Source organism: Micromys minutus, assembly GCF_963924665.1.
Source record: "Micromys minutus genome assembly, chromosome: 6".
Taxonomy (NCBI): domain Eukaryota; kingdom Metazoa; phylum Chordata; class Mammalia; order Rodentia; family Muridae; genus Micromys; species Micromys minutus.
Genome location: NC_137975.1, coordinates 72916223 through 72925934, shown reverse-complemented (window position 1 = coordinate 72925934; position 9712 = coordinate 72916223). Strand labels below are relative to the sequence as shown.

The 9712-nt window shown below is 47.1% G+C and overlaps 1 protein-coding gene across 1 annotated transcript; it reads right to left on the bottom strand.

The window, feature by feature from the left end:
* Positions 1–732: 732 nt before the first annotated feature.
* POM121L2 (POM121 transmembrane nucleoporin like 2) lies at positions 733–3606 on the bottom strand (the record flags this gene model as incomplete). The annotated part of the gene is made up of 1 exon (XM_080917734.1): positions 733–3606. One exon carries the CDS (start codon positions 3604–3606, stop codon positions 733–735), a length of 2874 nt encoding a protein of 957 aa, XP_080773860.1.
* Between the last annotated feature and the right edge of the window lie 6106 nt (positions 3607–9712).

Genomic DNA, 9712 nt, shown 5'->3' with positions numbered 1-9712 from the left:
CCAGCCCAACACCACACACACCAGAAACTAACAGCGAAAAGACTGAGTCTCCATGAAGGCCAAGTGGAGGGCAGCAGGTGGAGAAGCGAGTAGACAGAAAAGAGGGGTTGGCCTGCTTTGATCCTGGAGGGAACTGTACCAAGGAATGGCCTTCCTTTCCGGTCTGACAGGCTGAATCTTCATTACTCTTGTACATTAAGCTGACCTAAAGAAGGATGGGGCTAAGCTGCTACACTTCTTTGGGAAAAGACTGGAGCAACTTTATAGAGAAGATGGGGGCAAAGAGCAGCAGACAAGGAAACCCTCAGCGATGACCTTGATCAGGTCACACCCACACACTCCCTGGAGACCCCAGAGGAACAAGCACTGAGAATGTGGTGTCTCTGTAGATATCGGGAGGCTAAGATAGAGAATCAACCCATCTTCCCACCCCCCTAACCCCCGCCACGAATGCTTTTCTTCCTGCCATGGCCATTGCTCAGATGGGAGGCTATGCCCTTGTGGAGCTCACAGAGGAGTGGGTGGAGAGACACCAAGTCTGCTCCAGTGGTTTTGGTCTCATTCAGCCCCATTCTCTGCCAGCACTTGATGACACATTGGTTGGTCTACCTCCCTGGAAGACCTAGGATGACTCATGGGGGGTGGGGAGACACCTACAGCTTTCACTCTGGGTCTTGGGTATGTTTGTTATAGAGAACTGGGAAAGATGGAGGCTCTGTGTTGCAGAGTGGGCTATTTCTTGTGATGTTTTCGGGAGCGCCCTGGCTCCCGATTCCTTAGGGTTTTTGATTTTGTACCAATGCAGAATGAAGGTTCCAATGATCTGAAAGGATCTCTCCCCACACAACCCTGCACAGTTGGAGAGGACATCCCAAAGCCAAGACTGCTGCCTGCCTTAATTGCTCCAGGTACAGGGGTACTCTGAGCAAAGGGAGCCAGGGAGGGGGGCCCAGACATGATCTTTCTTGGGGGAATGCTAACCAAATGTGCGATCTGGCTAGGAGGGCCCTGCATGCTCTGGTTCCAGCATTGCACATAGGGAGCCAGGGTGCTTGGGGTTGCACTTGGCCTTGCTCCAGAAGTGCTCCTTTGTGGGGCAGCCTCAGGCTCACAATCCATAGGGGTCACTAATCCTCCAAAAGCAAAAGGTCTCGGGGCTGTGCTGCCAAACACTGAACTGTAGGTCCCACTCTGGTGGTTCTGCCTGACAACCCTAAGGGCAGTTGAACTAGCTTTGCTGAGCGGAAACCCAGCTAGGGTACTGCTGCAGCCCGGCTGGCTGGTGGTAGGCATGTGGATAATGGGAGCTGAAGGTGTCAACCCCCCACAAGCTGGCTGTGTGGTCTTGCTAAGGACCAGTTGAGCAGGTGGTAACACACCTGAATTCTCTGAAAGGAAAGAGGTACTGAAGCTTTGGGCAGGAGCTCGTTGGAGAGATTGCTTTAGCCCATCTGTGGCCCCAGGTGAAGGTGGAGAAGTGTTTCTTCGGGATGATCGAGAATGACGCTTTGGGCTTGCCCCCAAAGATGCTGTGAGCGCTGAAGTCACACTGGAGGTGCTTGAGGTCCCTGAGGGCTGGTTTGTGGATGATAAGCCTAAAGTTGCCAGAGGGCTGCTCACCCTCTTCGATTTATTGGTGCTTCTGAGAGGAGCTATCTCGACAGCACTAGTAAGAACCTGGCTAAAGACGGTGACCGTGTGCACAGTGGGAGCTGTGGGGTGTTGGGAAGGGGAAGAGAAAATTAAGCCAGTGGCTGGGGGAAAGTCATGGGAAGCTCCAAGCAGCAAAGTGTCACAAGAAGACACAGAGCGAGAATTGCCTGTGGTGCTGCTCATTGTGTTCAAATCTACACCAGGGCCTTTGGATGTGCTGGCGGGAATGGCAGATGTAACTACACAGGGGGCCGTGGTGGCTGGACTGTGGAAAAGATGGGGAGAATCAGAACTCAAGGAAGGAGAGGACTGCCTGGTGGACACAGGAGCTGTCTCAGACACGGTTTTAAGTGGTTCTATACCGTCAGAGGTAGGCTTGAAGGTGGGTCTTAAGATACCTGGACTTGTGAAGAGAGAAGAGCTTAAAGATGCCTCAGCCATGACAGAAATTCTGGAGAGTGAGTCAGTTTTAGCCTCAGGACTGTGCACGGGCCCCCAAACAGGTCTTAATGCCAAGTGAGCAGAACTCTCCACGGGAAGTACAGAAGCAGGAAGATGGAGAACTGGGCTTCGTGTGGTGGGTGCTGTGGGGAGAATGACAGATGGAGGTGGGGACCCAGCAGACCTGTGAGCCCGAGGGAGTGGAGATGGCCAGGGAGAACCAGTGACTGGAGTGGCAGGAGCGCCTGGAGATGCCTGGAAGAAAGCCGTTGAGGGTTTTGAGTCTGAAGAGATGCCTTGAATGTGCTCTAACTGTGAGCACCCATGTGGGGCAGGCATATTTCTTAAGCTTTCTAGCTGAGGGTTCACGTGGGTACTAAGTCCTGTCTCCGAAGAAGGCCGACTGAGAGACAAGGGAGGCTGAATACCAGCTCTGATCTCTGGAATGGAGTCTGTGGCTGTCCCAGTTGTAGCTTCCGTGGTTTGGTTGCTCGGCACAGCTTGCCCCTCTAATGTTGGGTCCTCTTCAGTGACAATGGGACCTTGCTGGCAAGGTCCAGTCAGCAAGTCCCTAGGGCCAGACTGCCATAGAGGACTCTTTCCATTTAGCTCTCCAGAGCTGCTGGGTGTGACTAAGGTGTGAGAATTAGGACTTTTCCCTGTCTTTTTCAGTGGCCATTCTGGAGTCTGGAAGGATGCCCTGGAAAAATGTCTCTTCCAAGAGTCTGAGAGATCTCTAGAAGAACTGTAAGAACTGGTAATAGCATTTCTTTTCGTGCTTGGGGGCCCTCTGGTATGTATGCTGGCCAAGAGGGCCACAGAGGAGCAACTGGATCTCTTACAGTTATGATCTGAGCTCTGGGCATGGAAGCTCCTTTTCAGAGACCCAGGCCTGGCCACAAACGAAACGGTGACCCCACTTTTCAACAGGGGTTTAAAGGCAGACAATACGGTGGCCGAATTCCTCTGACTGTCAGAGCTGTCGGGGAGCAGTGGCTCTTCCCACCTGGCTCTGCCCTTCCTGCACTCGAAGAGGGCCCTAAGCACCGGGTCCTTTCCACAGGGGCCTGGTGGCTCCTCTGAAGGTTCCGCGGAGTTCACCACGCTGGAGGCTGGGAACAAGGGCCGGGGTCTCCGCTCTGGAGGCGAGATCTTGACTGTCACCGGACTCCATGTGGCCCGAGGGTGACGAAGGGACCAAATATTACGCTTCAGGTAACTTTCCCACCAGTCTGAAGGAAGAGAGCCCATGATGGGGTTCTGTGGCCTCTTCATGGGAAAGCGCCTCCAGGCCTCACTGACGAAAGCGGCAGGGTTGGCTGGATCCCAGTTGGGGGGCCTCCGGGCCGGCCTGTGTCTCCGGGCGGGCTGGACGCGGTGGACGTGCTGCACACGGTGGACCTGGTAGAGGGGCCTAGCGGGTCGCCCGGTCGCAGGCTTCTCCCACGCGTCTACGCGCCCCTGTGCTGGGGACCTCGGCGAGGACCCCGCTATACCCAGGTAGCTGCCCATGCTGAGAGGTGCTGGCGGGCGGTGACTTCTGGCCCGGTTTCAACTTCTGATGTTTCAGAGCCTCGGCGGAGGTGGCGGAATCCAAGCATCGGCTGCTCGAATGACGGTTGGGTCACGAGCGCCAGAAAAGCGCGAGGGGACCGGGGAGCTGGCGACACGCGGGCCTCGGCAACCACATCAACCCGCTCGGGGATCTGCAGTCTGGGCGCCACACTGGAAGAGCTCAAGGGGGCTCGGTGTCCAGCATCCAGGCTGAACCTGGCCTTCGGTCTGGATGCGCATATGTGTGCGTCCCAGTTCCCCAAACTCTAAGCTGGGAGGGACTCTGGGAGATTTGGTTCCCTACTTAGTGAGGGGACGAGTGGGTGGATCGAGAATGCACAGGACTAGAGAGTACGACGGAACTGTTTCGGCAGGCTATAGGGCATTGTGACCCGTCAATGGGAAAGGCTGCAGCCGACTGAGGTAACATCGGGTTCTATCAGAGCCTCCTCGTGGCCAAACCCAGGATCATACTTTCAGTGGGTAAAGCCAGGATTTCTAACCTTGTTCGACTTGCACCCTGTCGGCAAAAGGTCTATTGAGAAGACACTTGGCGCTCCTCTTCCTTATCAAACCTCTACTCACTTGCAGAATTAGTGTGCTGAACAAGCTGGTAAGAGTTGAAGGTCGAACTGACTTTTAAAAGATACAGAAAGTTTCACTCTGCACCCTATACTGTCCACTGGTCTCAGTATTAAAGAACTCTGCCCAGCCATGAGCATTCCACCCGAAAACAAAACTTGTAGCTAACCACGCACTCTTTCAAAACAATATGACAAGCAAGATGACCAAATCTGAGCATCTACTTGGTGGAAGGAGCGAGCTAACTCCCACAAGCTGTCCTCTGAGCTCCAAATACACAATATAGCGATAGCATGCTCATACACACACACACACACACACACACACACACACACACACACACACTATGTATACATAAAATGTAATTTTTTAAATTTTAAGCAAAGTGGAGAGCCAATACACGAACTCACGGATGTGCCCCACACATACACAAAGCTACTAGAAGATATTCAGAAAGTACAGAAATTATGAACATCTACATATCAATGATAGAGCATCTATGAATATTAAACAGTTCTAGAAGATCACACTAAGAGTCCCCTAGAATATAAACAGGGTAAGAATAAAGAGGGATGTATCCAACTATGAAGTGTCCCCAAAAGGTGGTTGCATAGAGGAACTGGGGAAGGAGAACTAAACTCTGAGGGACTGAATGAATGAAAACTGAATGAGACATTAGTTGTAGTTACAATGTATCCTGTCAACGTACAATTGTAAGAATTTACCACACATGTAATGAAACAGAGTATGCAAATCCACAGGAATGGTTGCTGGTTGCTTAAGACTGGGACAGAAGAAAGAATAAAGGAGAGAACAGAAAGGTAACAGCTAAGTGGTGTGTGTGTGTGTGTGTGTGTGTGTGTGTGTGTGCTTTATTGTTATCTATTGTTTTGCTTTTTTTTTTTTTTTTTGAAACAGAGTTTCTCTCTGTATCCCTGCTTGTCCTGGAACTCACTCTGTGTAGACCAGGCTGGACTTGAACTCACATAGACCCACCTACCTCTGCCTCCTGAATGCTGAGATAAAAGGTGTGCACCACTGCCCAACTATTATTATTTTTAAAGTAGTAAAAATTGACTATTGGGATTAAAAAAAAAAAACAAAACCATGACACTGCTGTGTAGCTCAGAGTGGTTTTCAGCTTGTAACGATTTTGTCTCAACCTTACAAATGGTAGGATAATAAGTGTGTACCACTATGTCCAGCTGCACTGAAATGTAACACCCTCTAATACGGATTTAGAAGAATTACACTGTTCAACTTGAAAAGATGTGACAAATTTATAGTATTAATTTTGTCATCAATTTCTAAATTCATTCTGATTAAAACAGTAATTAAGAGACCATGAATAAGGATATACAAAACCAACCATGGTAATCAAGCTGAGTGCCCAGAAACAAAAGTAAATATTTGTGGAGACAATTTGTGAAAAGAGATGGTGCCAGACAACAGTGAGGACCCAGGCAATCTTTCCAATAAATACTACTGTATCCTTTGAACACTTCTCAAGAGAAAAATAAATAAATCAAGTTCTTTATTTTACATAAGCAAAAATCAATGTGTAAAAGATGAAACAATAAAACTTGCAGAAATTAGCATGAGAGAATATCTTCCCATCACAACATAGGCAACTATTTCTTAAACAGGATACTGAATATGGTAACCATAAAGGAAAATACTGATACTTTGAGGATATTTCTATATTAGGTTATGTTTAAACATAATCTGTTTCATAAGACATTAAAGAGAGTCAAAAGTCAAACTACAGAGTGGGGTAAGTTTTAGCTGATACAAGTTTGTTATTAAGGACCTTAACATATGCGAGTTTCTTACCATTGGCACTAATAAAAATGGCACAGCAATTTGAGAGAAAACTGCTCAGACTCAGTAAACAAGAAAAGACACTTAGTTTCGTTGTTAGTTAAGGATATGCATATCAAAACACACTGCACCAGCACCATATTCCTTGGAAAATGGCAAAATGAAAACAAGTATAAGTTAAGCCAAGCTCAGTGGCACGTGCCTACAGCCATAGAACAGGCGGAGGAGTCAGACATTGAAGATCATTCTTCTGGGGCCTGCTGAGATAGCTCAGAGGCAAAGAGCTCCGGGTTCTCTTCCAGAAGATGTAGGTTAATAACCGTCCCCAGTTCCAGTTTCCAGGGGATCTGATGTCCTCTTCTGGCTTCTTCAGGCACCAGGCTCATGTGAGGTAATGACAGACATAAATACAAAATCATTCAGGCCAGATGCCCATACACTGAAAAATAATTGATTTTCAAGATCATTCGTGGTGCACTAGCCTGGGCTACATTCAACCTATCTTAAAGGAGCCAAACTGAACAACAATGGCAAGGAAAGAGCTGAAGTCATGAGAGCCACTTTAGAAGCCTTGTGTGTTATCTTAATGCTGGCTCTATTTCCAGCAGAGGTGGGGGGGGGGGAGCAAAAACAAGGACAAAACCACGGCCAAGTCAACAACTCCTTTTCAGGGACCTCCATCCAGGTAAGGATGGACCTTTGACTTCACCACAGAAAAGAACTTTAGGCAGGAGCAGGATGAAGCAAAGGTAGAGCTGAAAGGTCTTGGGTATAGGGTTCAAGGGGACACTGAGGCAGATGGTTGGAGCTAAGAAGTTAGCTGAGGACAGTTCTTAATTCTACAGACAGAGAAGAGCATAGCAGGGGCTCCGAGGTGACGCAATCCCATTGGTTCCCTCTTATAAACAAAATGACTAGGTGGCAGACACCATGCAAGAAGAGCTGAAGTGGACAAGGGAGCTCCCTAGCGACTGCACATCATCCACAGTCCTGTTCAGCTGGGGTGCAGCACGACCCCAGAGACTTTGTCTGCTGCCCTGCTGTCTCATGTTTGTCATAGCTCATTTATCTGGCTTGGTGTGAGAGGACACCGGGAGCCCCTCACTGCCCGTAACTTGGTATGACAGCCCACTCTGTTGGGCAAGTTTCTTGCAGATCAATAGAAAGATGAAAGTTCTTGAGATAAAGCTTGCTAGACGACTTAACGATTTCTTTCTTTCTTTCTTTCTTTCTTTTTTTTTTTTTTTTTGAATTTCTGAATTGCTTTAAATAGTTTTAGGAAGTTAGCTTGATTTAAATAAATTTGGGAAGTTAGGGTAATTGATAGAAAGTCAAAGTTAGGAAGTTAAGGCAGTTGATAGAAAGTTTTCAGTTAGAGTCAAGAGTAAAATGTGCCCTTTCCTGAGAGTTGCTGAGCTAGAGAAAGGAGTACAGTGAGTGCACACATATTACACGTTTGTAGTTGCAGAGGTGGGAAGATTAGGCCTGTGACAAGCTAATGATCAAGGTAAGCATATGCGCTAGGTTGGGCCTGAGTCACTTGATCCTGTGATCTAGGGACGTGGTACTAAGTGTTCAGTGTGCACCAGGAAGTAGCAAGGTTATGTCAGAGAGCAAATAATTCTATTCTAAGAGCAGAAAGATCAGAATGTTGCTCAGCCACAGTGTCTGTACGAGTCCTCTCTCAGATACCAACAGACACCCCATCCACACTCTCACATACCAACAGACACCCCATCCACACACTCTCAGATACCAACAGACACCCCATCCACACTCTCTCACATACCAACAGACACCCCATCCACACACTCTCAGATACCAACGGACACCCCATCCACAGATGGAATGCTGGTCTGATAATGAGTTCTAGCCATTAACTATCTGTGAGACATTGTCCATCAGTCTCTAGCTAATAGAAGCAACACATTCTTGCTCCCCTTCTCCTTCCCTGTCTCCTGCTAGGGAATCCTAGAGCCTGGCTGCATGGCGTTAATGACTCTTACATTTCTTAAACCCAATGATCATTTCAGTGTCTCTTTGAACGACATGCATGAGACCTGTCAGGATTTTGCTGAAAGAACATTTTTAGCACAGACTTTTTTAAAAAACTTTGACAGATTTTTATTCTTATTGGCTTCAAATACTATAAATATAAAGTAGTGTTTGGAGGTTCTCATGTGCCCTAATATACGGGAACCTCCCTTCAGAGGAACCTGACTATAGAACAGAAGTTTTAGCTACTACATTCCCTCCACAGTAGAAGGGTGTATGCGTTGGGGGTGGGGAGGGCAGCTGCATGTGCTTATTTGCATTTAGGTCAAATATAGGGTGGTTCATTTATATGAGGTGTATTGCCAGCTCTTCTAATCTTTTGTTCTCCATGCATTCATTCATTCATTTATTCATTCATTCACTTTACATCCCAACTGCTCCCAGCCCACCCCACCATGTACAGCCCCCTCAACACCCCTCTACTGGGTTGCTAAGGAATGTAAATGAAATGACAAGGTGGCTCCTAGGTGGCAACTAACATGGTTCCCGTTGATAAGGAACAGTAAGTAGACTGCAGGAATCCACGACAGTAGGTGAACTTAGTGGTTTTATCCGTGAAAATGTCTGGAGATGGAGGAGCCCCTCCCCAAATCATATCTATTCGAGCCTTATTTATTTTTGAGATGGTGTCATTATGCAGCCCCACCTGGCCGCCAACTTCCTTCGGAGACCAGTCTGGCCTCAAGTCAGAGATCCACCTGCCTCTGTCTCTTAATAGCTAGAGTTAATGGCATACACCAGCCACCACGCCTGATGACTTCCACATTTTATTTGAAAATATTTCTATATAAAAGTAATTTTGTCTCTGTGTTGGCAACCATCAAAGCAAATGTCCATTGTGCTTAAAAGCATGATCCTAAGCTGTCAGAGGCTTCAAACGGACTCCAGAAGGAGGGGTGCTTTTGCACCACCACCCTCTTTATTCATTTCCCACATTAAGTAGAAAAGTGAATGGGCAAAAGTGCCAGCAGGTACAAACCAGTCACTCCACTTTGTCTTAGAGCCCATCTTCCAGATCTGGCCCCTGGCCCTAGTGTTCTACATCTCTTCCACAAGCAAAACACCCCGTCTTCCAGGAGGACTAGAGGTTTCAGAAACAACCTTTTAAGTCATACTCAGGAGTTTATGGAACATTTAGTGTACAGCTCCTTTAATATTCATTGTCAGGCACATAAACATGAAAATTCATTACATAAGGGAGGAAATCCAGTACATCTGGGTGTGAGTTTGAACCTCTGAATCTCAAATTCAGTTTAGAACACTACCAAGTAAACCATATGGTCCCTATAAGAGAGCCAGAAATATGTGTAATACTACAAATGCACTTATTTTGGATTCTGGAAAAATAGCTAAATGGGTGCCTGAAATTCCTAAGGATTTGGTATTCATTTTGTGGGGTGTTATTCTGTTTTCAGGAAGTCTGAACATCTGTAAGATTTTTACAGTAACTGTAAATGTCGAAACAAAGTTTTTGATTTATCTACATGTTTATGAGGAGAGGCAAGTGATTGTCCTCAGTAAATACTTAAAGATCCTCAATATTTAATATGTGCCTGTCCACTTGACACCTACAAATGACATTTTTTTTCTTTTGTCTTTCTTTCTT